Genomic DNA, 14,254 nt, shown 5'->3' on the forward strand with positions numbered 1-14,254 from the left:
CGTACCAGCCTCCCCGAACAGGCGCCGGAATGTGGCGACTAGGGGCTTTTCACAGTAACTTCATTGAAGCCTACTCGTGACAATAAGCGATTTTCATTCATTTCATTTCATTCATATCGGAATCAACAGTACATCCATGGAGATGGATGTCCATGGAGATCCATGGAGAAGCTGCAATTCTGTCAGGAGACAGTTCAGTATTTGGGATTTCAACTTCAGCAAGGACAGCGGAGGCTTGGGTCTGAAAGAATACAGGCTGTAGCAAGGGTATCAACTCCATGCACGAAAAAGGAAATCCTCACTTTCCTTGGCATGGTGGTCTATTGCAGGCAGTGGATACTGGACTATAGAGAGATGGATGTAGTACTGTGCAAGGCTACCCTACAGGACGCCCCTTCACACCCTGTTACCTGGAGCCCAGAGAGGGGACTAGCATTTCGTAACTTGAAACAAGCCATGATTAGCACCCCTGTCTTGGGACTTCCTAATTTCAGCAAGCCCTTTACTCTTTATGTGAATGAAGCAGAGGGATTTGCAAAAGGGGTCCTGGTGCAGGAGCATGGAGGAGGGAAGCGACCCCTTGCCTACTATTCGGTCGCCCTATTGTAGCCACCTGGTGTGGCCACTGGCCAACACAAAATGGAAGATTACAAAGAATGCAGGGAAAATGGACATGTTGCAAAAGCAAGCAGCTTGCAAAAGCACTTGTGTATTCTGACTGCTGCAGAAACCAGACAGCACTGTGAAAGAAAACAAATTAGCATACTAATGAGGCGATACCCGGTGATTCCCAGGTACAATGGAAACAAGTTAACTCAAATCAATACATTGAATGAAAGGCCAGACTTCTCGGCGCCAAGACAAGTCCAAAACAATAAGTCCCAAGAACCGGCCAGTGATCGAAGAGCAGCCCCGTTATTGGGGAAATTCAAATCAATCGATTGGGAAGAGACCCAATCGATTGCGAGTGTATAGAGGGGCCGCCCAGGTGGGCGCGAGACCCTGGGAGAGGTATAAGACAGAGACCCTGACCCCAGCTCTCTCTCTCTGCCAGCCTCTCCTTGACCAGCCGGCCCTCCCAGCAGAACATCTTAGCAGCTCTCGAAGAACCTTGAGAAGGAGAGGCCTGGACAGCAGCCGCCATCACGTAAGTGTCATACAACGCACGCTACGAGAGTAGACACGCCTGACCCCCTTTAGTCCATAACTACTAGAAGCCTGCGGACCCAGTGCAGAGCAAGAGACCATTGTACCCTGATCTGGCAGTTCCCTTATCCAGATAAGTATTGGCCTGTTAGTGGTAGGATTAGCTTAGTCTTGTAGTCTTATATGCATAAGGAGTAGGTAACTGTATTATAATAAACATGTCTAGTTTGAATTACTAACTAGTGTGTGGAGTTATTGGTTTGAACTTGAACTTGAAACTTGTGGCGGTATCTTAACGATACCTGGCGACTCTAGAGCTAAGTAATAAAACAGAGCCAAATTGAGTGTGAAGCACACTCACCCAGAACGAGCAACATTTAGTGGCAACATCCGCCGGGACTCGACTAGAAGTGCCCCCCCCCCCCCCCCCCCCCCACCCCCCACTCCGAGAGAACCCAGAAATTTGAATCTGAAATCCAATTGAGAAAAGGAAAAACCACAAGTGTTCAAGTAGTTCAAATCAATCCTCATAATTCGGAAGTGTGGTTTTGCATGCGTAACTAACAGGGTTATAAGGTAAAACTGAGAGGTTTTTGTTGCGACAAACTGTCGGGAGTTTATAATTCGGAAAATAGCGAAAGCCGTACCCGTATTTTATAGCACTGCCTTATTATCCCTCGTTCCAAATTTAAGAGAGCATAAGAGAAAAAGAGATGGCCATGCAGGCAATGGAACGCCTCATGAACCCAGACATCGAAAAGGAGAATTTAGGATTAAGGCAATGACTGGCAGATAAGGATAGAGAGGTGGATGATGCCAAGAGGGCACATCAGTCTTGTCTAGACCATCTGAGCAGCTCTCAAGTTCAGTACGAAAAAGCCTATCAGGATGTGCAGCGTGCAGTCTTGATAAGAGAAGAATCAGAAAAACAGGTAGAGGCACTGAAAAAGCAGTGTAGCGACCTAAAGGCAGCTTTAAGGGCACTCCATGCTTCCACCACTCAGCAAAGGCAAAGCACCGTGGACCATGCAAAATGTAGGAAGCAGATTGCAGAGCTGCAATCTCTGCTTTCCGTACAGAATGGCTTCCAAGAGACCTTTGGAACACAATTAGAAGAAGAAAATGCCCCAGATTGGCAGGAGTTAAGTGAAACAGCGCAGCGTTATGTTCAGGGAACATGTGCGCCAGCAGCGCAGCAGAAAAGGAAAGCGCCCCAACCCCCCACAGATCAGATAGCACCCGCACCAATGAACCCAGTCACCACCCAACGAAAAGCAACCCCAGAAGGCGCACCCGAGATCACTTACACCACCCCCTTAACCGTGACACAACTAAGGGACGCGTGTGAGAAAATCACCCCGTTTCTCCCCACTGCAGAACCCCATCAATTCTTCGCAAGAGTGAAGCAGCAAGCTACCATGTACGGCCTGGATGAGGGAGAGCAGGTTAAGCTCACAGTGTTGAGTTTAGACTCATCAGTTGTAGCAGCCCTCCCCGACCCACAGAGCGTTAGAGGAGGCACCCTCGAGGAGATGCATACAGCTATTTTAGACGCGATAGGGTACAACAGAAGAGACCCAGTCGACGGCCTACATAAATGTAGGCAGAAAAGGACCGAGCACCCCACAGCATTCGCAGGAAGGCTGTGGATTCATTACACTGCAGTTTTCGGTGATTTAGACCGCGCACATTTGACCCAGGATAACATGGTTAAATGGACCCGCACAATCATCTCCCACGCCACAGATGCAGGACAGAATGTTTGCTCCAATTACGACCCCTCAGAAGAGGCCCATAATGAAAAATGGGTTTTGAAAAGATTGTCCCGCGCTTGGGAACAATCCGTCCAAGGCAAGGCAACATTTAAGAACCCCGAAGAAGCTCAGGCTGCAGCAGATATTCAGGCAGTGAGAGCGCACCAAAACCCCGCATGGGTAAATGAGGGAAAGAACAGCCTCCCACAGAAGTCACAGGAATGTTTTAACTGCGGACAGTTAGGGCATTTTGCTAGGGAATGCAACGCCCCGCAGAAATCTCAGAGAGGCCAGCAGACAGGCAGTCTGAACAGGAACAAAGCGAAGCCTATTCACAGTACAGGGACGCAGTCAGGACAGACCAATATGGACGGAACGGACTGACGGTGTTCGGGCTCCCCCACTTGGGTCTGTGGCACCCTCTGGGACCGATCCGGACGACCGGTAGTCACAGCGAAAATTCGGGGAGAGCCCATAGAATTACTCTGGGACACAGGAGGGTCCCGCACGACCATTAATTCCTCCACTACACCACAGGCAGACACGTGGCTCACTACATCCACAATTACACTCAGCGGCTTTACAGGCCACTCACAGCAGGAACACATTACAGCCCCTGTATCAATCCAACTAGGGAACATCTCCACCCGACACCCCGTTGTTTTAGTTAATCTGTCCCACACGGCAGAACACATACTGGGCACTGACTTTATGAATGCCCACAGGCTGTCGTTCGACCCAGTAAATCAGTGTGTCTGGCGAATGGCGAAATCAGACAGAGCACCCGCAACGCTCACAGTAGGAGAGTACGCAAACAGGATTAGCACAGTAGGCGACTATTGTTTTGGCCCGACCATGCTTAGCACGGACAAACAGGTTAGGGCAGTATTGAACAAGCACAGGATAGAATTTGCCAGTCACCAGCACGACTCCGACAGAATGACTGGACAAGTTCAAATTACAGGACCTGACCCGAGACCACAAAGACAGTACAGATTTGAGGGAGTTAGGTGAGAAGGGAGTAAGGTGCTCCTTACATTTCATTTCCTATATTTATCAAAGAGCATGAAGGGAGCCAGGAGTTTAGAGTACAGCTGACTGGAAGCAGAGTCGGAGGGCGGAGGTCCAGTTGGTCCACGGGGCAGCTAATTCTGTAAAGTAAGAGGGGATGGAGACTAGGGCAGTTGCATGCTCCTCCTGTAGGATGTGGCTGGTGAGGGATACCACTGGTGTCCCTGCTGACTATACCTGCGGGAAGTGCACCCAACCCCAGCTCCTCAGAGACCGTGTTAAGGAACTGGAGCTGGAGCTGGATGAACTTCGGATCATCCGGGAGGCAGAGGGGGTCATAGTGAAGAGTTACAGGGAGGTAGCCACACCCAAGGTACTGGACAAGAGTAGCTGGGTTACAGTCAGGGGAAAGAAAACTAACAGGCAGACAGTGCAGGGATCCCTCGTGGCCGTTCCCCTTTAAAACAAGTATACCGTTTTGGATGCTGTTGGGGGGGATGACCTACCGGGGGAAGGCCCCAGCGGCCAGGTCTCTGGCACTGAGTCTGGCTCTGGGGCTCAGAAGGGAAGGGGGGAGAATAGAAAAGCAATAGTAATAGGAGATTCAATGGTTAGGGGAATAGATAGGAGATTCTGTGGTCGCGAGCGAGACTCCCGAAAGGTATGTTGCCTCCCGGGTACCAGGGCCAGGGATGTCTCGGATCGTGTCTTCAGGATCCTGAAGGGGGAGGGTGAGCAGCCAGAAGTCGTGGTGCACATTGGTACCAAAGATGTAGGTAGGAAAAAGGGTGTGGAGGTAATAAACAAGTTTAGGGAGTTAGGCTGGAAGTTAAAGGCCAGGACAGACAGAGTTGTCATCTCTGGTTTGTTGCCGGTGCCACGTGATAGCGAGGCTAGGAATAGGGAGAGAGTGCAGTTGAACACGTGGCTGCAGGAATGGTGTAGGAGGGAGGGCTTCAGGTATTTGGATAATTGGAGCGCATTCTGGGGAAGGTGGGACCTGTACAAGCAGGACGGGTTGCATCTGAACCAGAGGGGCACCAATATCCTGGGGGGGAGGTTTTCTAGTACTCTTCGGGAGGGTTTAAACTAATTTGGCAGGGGAATGGGAACCAGATCTGTAGTCCAGCAACTAAGGTAGACGATAGTCAGGACGCCAAAGCACATGGTGATGCAGTGGGGAAGGTAACAATGACAAAGGAGAGTACTTGCAGGCAAGGAGATGGGTTGAAGTGTGTATACTTTAATGCAAGAAGCATCAGGAATAAGGTGGGTGAACTTGAGGCATGGATCGGTACTTGGAACTACGATGTGGTGGCCATCACGGAAATTGGATAGAAGAGGGGCAGAAATGGTTGTTTGAGGTCCCTGGTTATAGATGTTTCAACAAGATTAGGGAGGATGGTAAAAGAGGTGGGGGGGGGGGGTGGCATTATTAATTAGAGATAGTATAACAGCTGCAGAAAGGCAGTTCGAGGGGGATCTGCCTACTGAGGTAATATGGGTTGAAGTTAGAAATAGGAAAGGAGCAGTCACCTTGTTGGGAGTTTTCTATAGGCCCCCCAATAGCAACAGAGATGTGGAGGAACAGATTGGGAAACAGATTTTGGAAAGGTGCAGAAGTCACAGGGTAGTAGTCATGGGTGACTTCAACTTCCCAAACATTGAGTGGAAACTCTTTAGATCAAATAGTTTGGATGGGTTAGTGTTTGTGCAGTGTGTCCAGGAAGCTTTTCTAACACAGTATGTAGATTGTCCGACCAGAGGGGAGGCCATATTGGATTTAGTACTTGGTAATGAACCAGGGCAGGTGATAGATTTGTTAGTGGGGGAGCATTTTGGAGATAGTGACCACAATTCTGTGACTTTCACTTTAGTTATGGAGCGGGATAGGTGCGTGCAACAGGGCAAGGTTAACAATTGGGGGAAGGGTAATGCTGTCAGACAAGAATTGAAGTGCAGAAGTTGGGAACATAGGCTGTCAGGGAAGGACACAAGTGAAATGTGGAACTTGTTCAAGGATCAGGTACTGCGTGTCTTTGATATGTATGTCCCTGTCAGGCAGGGAAGAGATGGTCGAGTGAGGGAACCATGGTTGACAAGAGAGGTTGAATGTCTTGTTAAGAGGAAGAAGGAGACTTATGTGAGGCTGAAGAAACAAGGTTCAGACAGGGCGCTGGAGGGATACAAGATAGCCAGGAGGGAACTGAAGAAAGGGATTAGGAGAGCTAAGAGAGGGCATGAAAAATCTTTGGCAGGTAGGATCAAGGAAAACCCCAAGGCCTTTTACACATATGTGACAAATATGAGAATGACTAGAGCGAGGGTAGGTCCGATCAAGGACAGTAGCGGGAGATTGTGTATTGAGTCTGAAGAGATAGGAGAAGTCTTGAACAAGTATTTTTCTTCAGTATTTGCAAACGAGAGGGGCCATATTGTTGGAGAGGGCAGTGTGAAACAGACTGATAAGCTTGAGGAGATACTTGTCAGGAAGGAAGATGTGTTGCGCGTTTTGAAAAACTTGAGGATAGACAAGTCCCCCGGGCCTGACGGGATATATCCAAAGATTCTATGGGAAGCAAGAAATGAAATTGCAGAGCCGTTGGCAATGATCTTTTTGTCCTCACTGTCAACAGGGGTGGTACCAGAGGATTGGAGAGTGGCGAATGTCGTGCCCCTGTTCAAAAAAGGGAATAGGGATAACCCTGGGAATTACAGGCCAGTTAGTCTTACTTCGGTGGTAGGCAAAGTAATGGAAAGGATACTGAGGGATAGGATTTCTGAGCATCTGGAAAGACACTGCTTGATTAGGGATAGTCAGCACGGATTTGTGAGGGGTAGGTCTTGCCTTACAAGTCTTATTGACTTCTTTGAGGAGGTGACCAAGCATGTGGATGAAGGTAAAGCTGTGGATGTAGTGTACATGGATTTTAGTAAGGCATTTGATAAGGTTCCCCATGGTAGGCTTGTGCAGAAAGTAAGGAGGCATGGGATAGTGGGAAATTTGGCCAGTTGGATAACAAACTGGCTAACCGATAGAAGACAGAGAGTGGTGGTGGATGGCAAATATTCAGCCTGGAGCCCAGTTACCAGTGGCATACTGCAGGGATCAGTTCTGGGTCCTCTGCTGTTTGTGATTTTCATTAATGACTTGGATGAGGGAGTTGAAGGGTGGTTCAGTAAATTTGCAGATGATACAAAGATTGGTGGAATTGTGGATAGTGAGGAGGGCTGTTGTCGGCTTCAAAGAGACATAGATAGGATGCAGAGCTGGGCTGAGAAGTGGCAGATGGAGTTTAACCCTGACAAGTGTGAGGTTGTCCATTTTGGAAGGACAAATAGGAATGCGGAATACAGGGTTAACGGTAGGGTTCTTGGCAATGTAGAGGAGCAGAGAGATCTTGGGGTCTATGTTCATAGATCTTTGAAAGTTGCCACTCAAGTGGATAGAGCTGTGAAGAAGGCCTATGGTGTGCTAGCATTCATTAGCAGAGGGATTGAATTTAAGAGCCGTGAGGTGATGATGCAGCTGTACAAAACCTTGGTACGGCCATATTTGGAGTACTGTGTGCAGTTCTGGTCACCTCATTTTAGGAAGGATGTGGAAGCTTTGGAAAAGGTGCAAAGGAGATTTACCAGGATGTTGCCTGGAATGGAGAGTTGGTCTTACGAGGAAAGGTTGAGGGTGCTAGGCCTTTTCTCATTAGAACGGAGAAGGATGAGGGGCGACTTGATAGAGGTTTATAAGATGAGAAGGGGAATAGATAGAGTAGACAATCAGAGACTTTTTCCTCGGGTGGAACACACCATTACAAGGGGACATAAAATTTAAGATAAATGGTGGAAGATATAGAGGGGATGTCAGAGGTAGGTTCTTTACCCAGAGAGTAGTGGGGGCATGGAATGCACTGCCTGTGGTAGTAGTTGAGTCGGAAAAGTTAGGGACCTTCAAGCGGCTATTGGATAGGTACTTGGATTAGGGTAGAATAATGGAGTGTAGGTTAACTTCTTAAGGGCAGCACGGTAGCATTGTGGATAGCACAATTGCTTCACAGCTCCAGGGTCCCAAGTTCAATTACGAATTGGGTCACTGTCTGTGTGGAGTCTGCACATCCTCCCCGTGACTGCGTGGGTTTCCTCCGGGTACTCCGGTTTCCTCCCACAGTCCAAAGATGTGCAGATTGTGTGGATTGGCCATGAAAAATTGTCCAAAATTCTATGATTAACCTAGGACAAAAGTTCGGCGCAACATCGTGGGCCGAAGGGCCTGTTCTGTGCTGTATTTCTCTATATCTACATGGGTTAGGGTAGAATAATGGAGTGTAGATTAACTTCTTCTTAAGGGCAGCACGGTAATATTGTGGATAGCACAATTGCTTCACAGCTCCAGGGTCCCAAGTTCGATTTCGACTTGAGTCACTGTCTGTGTGGAGTCTGCACATCCTCCCCGTGTCTGCGTGGGTTTACTCCGGGTGCTCCGGTTTCCTCCCACAGTCCAAAGATGTGCAGGTTGGGTGGATTGGCCAGGAAAAATTGCCTTTAGTGTCCAAAATACTATGATTAACCTAGGGCAAAAGTTCGGCACAACATCGTGGGCCGAAGGGCCTGTTCTGTGCTGTATTTCTCTATCTCTATTTCCCCGAGAAGCGGAGGGAGAAATTGGAAAGGTTATAGAGAGCTTATTAGAGCAGGGTGTACTTAGGACTGTAGCCTCGATTAATAATGCCCCTATTTGGCCAGAGAGGAAGCCCGACGGATCATGGCGTCTGACCGTTGATTGTCGGGAACTCAGCAAAGTTACCCCAGCAGTAGCCCCCACAGTAGCAACAAGTCCCGAGACCATGCTCAAGCAGGGATTCAACTCCAAGAATTTCACGGTATTGAACATTAGCAACGGCTTTTGGTCAATCCCATTGGCAAAGGCGTGCCAGTACAAATTTGCCTTCACTTTTAAAGGTCAGCAGTACACGTGGACATGCCTCCCATAAGGATTCCACAATTCCCCCTCCATTTTCCACCGACAGCTGGCAAATGGACTAGCAAAATTTTCATAGAACATAGAACATAGGTCATTACAGCGCAGTACGGGCCCTTCGGCCCTCGATGTTGCGCCGACCTGTGAAACCATCTGAAGCCTATCTGACCTACACTATTCCATTTTCATCCATATGTCTATCCAGTGACCACTTAAATGCCCTTAAAGTTGGCAAGTCTACTACTGTTGCAGGCAGGGCGTTCCACACCCCTACTACTCTCTGAGTAAAGAAACTGCCTCTGACATCTGTCCTATATCTACCACCCCTTAATTTAAAGCTATGTCCCCTCGTGTTGGTCATCACCATCCGAGGAAAAAGACTCTCACTGTCCACCCTATCTAACCCTCTGACTATCTTATATGTCTCTATTAAGTCACCTCTCAACCTTCTCCTCTCTAACGAAAACAACCTCAAGTCCCTGAGCCTTTCCTCGTAAGACCTTCCCTCCATACCAGGCAACATCCTCATAAATCTCCTCTGAACCCTTTCCAAAGCTTCCACATCCTTCCTATAATGTGGTGACCAGAACTGCACGCAGTACTCCAGGAGCGGCCGCACCAGAGTTATGTACAGCTGCAGCATGACCTCGTGGCTCCGAAACTCAATCCCCCTACTGATAAAGGCTAGTACACCATATGCCTTCTTAACAGCCCTATTAACCTGGGTGGCAACTTTCAGGGATTTATGTACCTGGATGCCGAGATCTCTCTGTTCATCTACACTACCAAGAATCTTGCCATGAGCCCAGTACTCTGCATTCCTGTTACTCCTTCCAAAGTGAACCACCTCACACTTTTCCGCATTAAACTCCATCTGCCACCTCTCAGCCCAGCTCTGCAGCTTATCTATGTCCCTCTGTATCCTATAACATCCTTCAGCACTATCCACAACTCCACCGACCTTCGTGCCATCTGCAAATTTACTAACCCATCCTTCTACACCCTCTTCCAGGTCATTTATAAAAATGACAAACAGCAGTGGCCCCAAAACAGATCCTTGCGGTACACCACTAGTAACTGAACTCCAGGATGAACATTTGCCATCAACGACCACCCTCTGTCTTCTTTCAGCTAGCCAATTACAGATCCAAACCGCTAAATCACCTTCAATCCCATACTTCCGTATTTTCTGCAATAGCCTACCGTGGGGAACCTTATCAAACGCCTTACTGAAATCCATATACACCACATCAACCGCTTTACCCTCATCCACCTGTTTGGTCACCTTCTCAAAAAACTCAATAAGGTTTGTGAGGCATGACCTACCCTTCACAAAACCATGTTGACTATCGCTAATCAACTTGTTCTTTTCAAGATGATTATAAACCCTATCTCTTATAACCTTTTCCAACATTTTACCCACAACCGAAGTGAGGCTCACAGGTCTATAATTACCAGGGTTGTCTCTACTCCCCTTCTTGAACAAGGGGACAACATTTGCTATCCTCCAGTCTTCCGGCACTATTCCTGTCGACAAAGAAGACATAAAGATCAAGGACAAAGGCTCTGCAATCTCCTCCCTGGCTTCCCAGAGAATCCTAGGATAAATCCCATCTGGCCCAGGGGACTTATCTGTTTTGACATTTTCCAAAATTGATAACCCCTCCTCCTTTTGAACCTCAATTCATTCTAGCCTGGTTGACTGAACCTGAGTATTCTCCTCGACAACATTGTCTTTCTCCAGTGTAAACACTGATGAAAAATATCCATTTAATGCTTCCCCTATCTCCTCTGATTCCACACACAACTTTCCACTACTATCCTTGATTGGCCCTAATCTTACTCTAGTCATTCTTTTGTTCCTGATATACCTATAGAAAGCCTTAGGGTTTTCCTTGATCCTATCCGCCAACAACTTTTCGTGTCCTCTCCTCGCTCTTCTTAACTCTCCCTTTAGGTCCTTCCTGGCTAACTTGTAACTCTCAAGTGCCCTAACTGAGCCTTCATGTCTCATCCTAACATAAGCCTTCTTCTTCCTCTTGACAAGTGCTTCAACTTCCTTAGTAAACCACGGCTCCCTTGCTCGACAACTTCCTCCCTGCCTGACAGGTACATACTTATCAAGGACACGCAGTAGCTGTTCCTTAAAAAAGCTCCACATTTCGATTGTACCCATCCCCTGCAGTTTCCTTCCCCATCCTATACATCCTAAATCTTGCCGAATCGCATCATAATTGCTTTTCCCCCAGCTATAATTCTTGCCTTGCGGTATATACCTATCCCTGCCCATTGCTAAAGTAAACATAACCGAGTTGTGATCACTATCACCAAAGTGTTCACCTACATCTAATTCTAACACCTGGCCGGGTTCATTACCCAGTACCAAATCCAATGTGGCCTCGCCCCTTGTTGGCCTGTCTACATACTGTGTCAGAAAACCCTCCTGCACACACTGCACAAAAACTGACCCATCTATAGTACTCGATCTATAGTATTTCCAGTCAATATTTGGAAAGTTAAAGTCCCCCATAACAACTACCCTGTTACTCTCGCTCCTGTCGAGAATCATCTTTGCAATCCTTTCCTCTACATCTCTGGAACTATTCGGAGGTCTATAGACAACTCCCAACAGGGTGACCTCTCCTCTCCTGTTCCTAATCTCGGCCCATACTACCTCAGTAGACGAGTCCTCAAACGTCCTTTCTACCTCCGTAATACTTTCCTTGATTAAAAATGCCACACCCCCCCCTCTTTTACCATCTTCTCTGTTCTTACAGAAACATCTAAATCCTGGAACCTGCTACAACCATTCCTGTCCCTGCTCTACCCATGTCTCCGAAATCGCCACAACATCGAGATCCCAGGTACCAACCCATGCTGCAAGCTCACCCACCTTATTCCGGATGCTCCTGGCGTTGAAGTAGACACACTTCAAACCAGCGTCTTGCTTGCCGGTGCCCTCTTTCGAACTTTTAACCCTATCCCTGACCTCACTACTCTCAACATCCTGTACACTGGGACTACAATTTAGGTTCCCGACCCGAATGTCTGGTACAGTATGTGGACGACCTATTACTGCAGACAGACACCAAGACAGAGCACATCACGCTTCTGTCTGAACTTCTGGAACTTCTGAACTCAATCAGATGTAAAGTTAACCCCAGAAAGGCCCAAATATTGGAGAATAAAGTGATGTATTTGGGTACAATCATCACGCACGGCAAACGCGAGATCGAGTTCAAAAGAATTGACTCGATCGTCAAATTGCCCCTTCCCCAAAATGTTTCAGCCCTCCGGTCATTTTTAGGACTGGTTGGGTATTGTCGGAACCATATCGATGGTTTTGCGACCAAGGCAGCCCCACTTTCAGACCTCCTTAAGAAAGGAGCCCCATGGGAATGGCTTCCGCAGCATACAGAGGCTGTGGATGATTTAAAGAAAGCCCTTAGCGCAGCACCCGCGCTACAGGTTCCAGACCCGCTCTCCCCCTATGCAATAGAGGTAGCGAGCACAGATCTGACCCTCTCGGCCGTGTTGCTTCAGGAACGGCACGAGCAGCTAAGACCAGTGGCTTATGCCTCCCGACTGTTAGACCCAGTAGAGCAAGGATTTTCAGCCTGCGAGAGGCACCTACTCGCGGTATTCTGGGCAGTACAATACTTCTCCTACATCACCGGACTCAACCCCATCACCATTCTGACCGAACACACCCCCACACAGTTACTTTTAGACGGACGACTGAAGGACGGTTCAGTTAGCCAGATAAGAGCAGCTAGATGGACACTACTGTTACAGAGACGGGACATAACAGTTAAACGGACCAAGACACACACATTTTTAGCAGACAACCTCCAATATCCAGGACAACCCCATGAATGTGAGATTGTAGCCCCCTTACATAACGCAGGACCCTTCATTGCAAAGACGCCCCCCAGGAAGATAGGGAATTCAAGCCAGAGCCCCCAGCACACAGACACGTGTGCCCCCTTGAAGATTTATGTGGATAGTTCATCCACTGTTTTAGATGGCGAACGCATCACTGGATGTGGAATTTATGTGGAAGATGCGCAGGGACCTGCACTAGAGGAGTTAGCACTAAAGTTACCAGGACACTTAGGCGCGCAGGCAGCAGAGCTCGCGGCCATTGCATACATAGTGGACCACCCAGATTTGTTCCCCAGCCCAGCAGACATATATTCGGACAGTCTATATGTCTGTAACAGCCTAACAGATTTTCTACCCCTGTGGAGGACAAGAGGTTTTGTCTCCGTGAACGGGAAGCCCCTTCCATCAGCCCCATTACTCCACCATATCCTAGAACAGGCAAAGGATAGGACGTATGGCATTATTAAAGTTAGATCATCCGCCCCTGGAAATGTGAAAGCCGACGCACTGGCTAAAGCAGGTTCCAGGCGAGGTCATTTTTGGACACCCCCAGCTAGCGCACTAGCCAGCGACCCTGTGAGCTCAGTCCAAGTCTCACAAACGAACATAGAGGATTTAGTACAGGCACAGAGGCAGGACGAAAATCTCCGGGAGATTTTAAAAGGAAACTTTGTGGCCCAGTACGACAAGTTTAAACACGCTTTGACCACACACGAGGGTGTGGTTATCAAAGACAAGTTGTATGTGGTTCCTGAGAAGGACAGGAATCAAATGATTGCCTTATTCCATGATGGTCATGGACATCAAGGGATCGACCCTACCACAGCCCACCTTAGGCAGCTCTGTTGGTGGCCCAATTGAAATGAAAATGAAAATCGCTTATTGTCACGAGTAGGCTTCAATGAAGTTGCTGTGAAAAGCCCCTAGTCGCCACATTCCGGCGCCTGTCCGGGGAGGCTGGTACGGGAATCGAACCGTGCTGCTGGCTTGCTTCGTCTGCTTTAAAAGCCAGCGATTTAGCCGAGTGAGCTAAATTTAAGAGACGATGTAAGGCACTACATAGAGAACTGTGTGATTTGTGCTCAGAATAACCCGGAGAGGTATTCTAAGAAGGCACAATTCAGCCACACTCGCCCCGTTAATGGCCCCTGGACTAACCTCCAGATTGATTTTATAGGTCCATTGCCCCCTTGCAGGAATGGCTATAAATATGTTCTGGTGGTCATAGACACGTTTACGAAATGGGTAGAGGCATTCCCATCTCATTCAAACACAGCAAAGACAGCCGCAAAGATCCTGACCCACCACATTTTTACTAGATGGGGATTCCCCAGAAGTATTGAATCAGACCAGGGATCTCATTTTACAGGACGGGTCATGAAGAACGTCCTGACCATATTCGGCATTAAACAAAATTTCCACATTGCGTACCACCCCCAGCCTAGCGGAATAGTGGAACACATGAATCGGACTCTAAAATCGA

At 48.1% G+C, this 14,254-nt stretch overlaps 1 protein-coding gene across 1 annotated transcript in view; it reads left to right on the forward strand.

The window, feature by feature from the left end:
- The window catches only part of LOC119976574 (HEPACAM family member 2-like), a 50,259-nt gene extending 49,153 nt beyond the window's left edge, over positions 1-1,106 (forward strand). The window contains exon 6 of the mRNA XM_038817171.1: positions 1,055-1,106. Coding sequence (XP_038673099.1) covers positions 1,055-1,065 — 11 coding nt within the window. The 3' untranslated portion in view covers positions 1,066-1,106. The remainder of the gene's footprint in view (positions 1-1,054) is intronic.
- Positions 1,107-14,254: the final 13,148 nt, after the last annotated feature.

The sequence above is a fragment of the Scyliorhinus canicula genome, chromosome 13 (assembly GCF_902713615.1).
Source record: "Scyliorhinus canicula chromosome 13, sScyCan1.1, whole genome shotgun sequence".
In the NCBI taxonomy this organism is placed as follows: Eukaryota; Metazoa; Chordata; class Chondrichthyes; order Carcharhiniformes; family Scyliorhinidae; genus Scyliorhinus; species Scyliorhinus canicula.